The 627-nt window shown below is 60.4% G+C and overlaps 1 protein-coding gene across 1 annotated transcript in view; it reads left to right on the forward strand.

The window, feature by feature from the left end:
- Positions 1–428: 428 nt before the first annotated feature.
- Positions 429–627, forward strand: part of NDST1 (N-deacetylase/N-sulfotransferase (heparan glucosaminyl) 1) — a gene marked incomplete at its 5' end in the record, with an annotated part of 6,102 nt that continues 5,903 nt past the window's right edge. Inside the window, one exon of the mRNA XM_009868090.1 lies at positions 429–627. This exon is cut by the window's right edge and continues 314 nt beyond it. Coding sequence (XP_009866392.1) covers positions 429–627 — 199 coding nt within the window.

Raw genomic sequence — 627 nt, forward strand, 5'->3', positions numbered from 1 at the left:
AGGCTGTTAGCGGAGGGCACCGTCTTGTGCCCCTCCCCGTGGAAAGGCTGTGCATCCCCTGGGTGTTTTGGGGCTGAAACCACACCTCTGGGATGACTTTTCATTTCAGCACCCCTTTTTCCAGCAGTGACCTTTGTCAGGGTTTGGGAAAAGCACAAGCAGGTATTGTGCTCTCAGCCCACTGCTGTTTACCCACCCAGGGTTTGCAGCGCCGGGGAACTTTGCGTGTTGGACATGAAGGGGGTGAGGGCACCTCCTGCTCAGGAGAGGAAGGAGAGGGTCTCAGCACACAGATCTCTGGGGGTGCTGAGCTGCCTCCCCCATTGCTGTGGCCATCGGTGCCCCCCGTGACCCCCTGCCTGCAGAGGCAATCTAGACACTCGTCCCCAGCATCCAGTCTTCTCCAGCCTCCATCTCACCTCCTGCAGGCCAACGAGAACAGCCTGCTGAGTGCCCAGCTGAAAGGCTTCCCCCTTTTCCTCCACTCCAACCTGGCGCTGAAGGACTGCAGCATCAACCCCAAGTCGCCCCTGCTCTACATCACGCGCCCCAGCGAGGTGGAGAAGGGTGTGCTCCCCGGCGAGGACTGGACCGTCTTCCAGTCCAACCACTCCACCTACGAGCCTG

The sequence above is a fragment of the Apaloderma vittatum genome, unplaced genomic scaffold (assembly GCF_000703405.1).
Source record: "Apaloderma vittatum isolate BGI_N311 unplaced genomic scaffold, ASM70340v1 scaffold34244, whole genome shotgun sequence".
Taxonomy (NCBI): Eukaryota; Metazoa; Chordata; class Aves; order Trogoniformes; family Trogonidae; genus Apaloderma; species Apaloderma vittatum.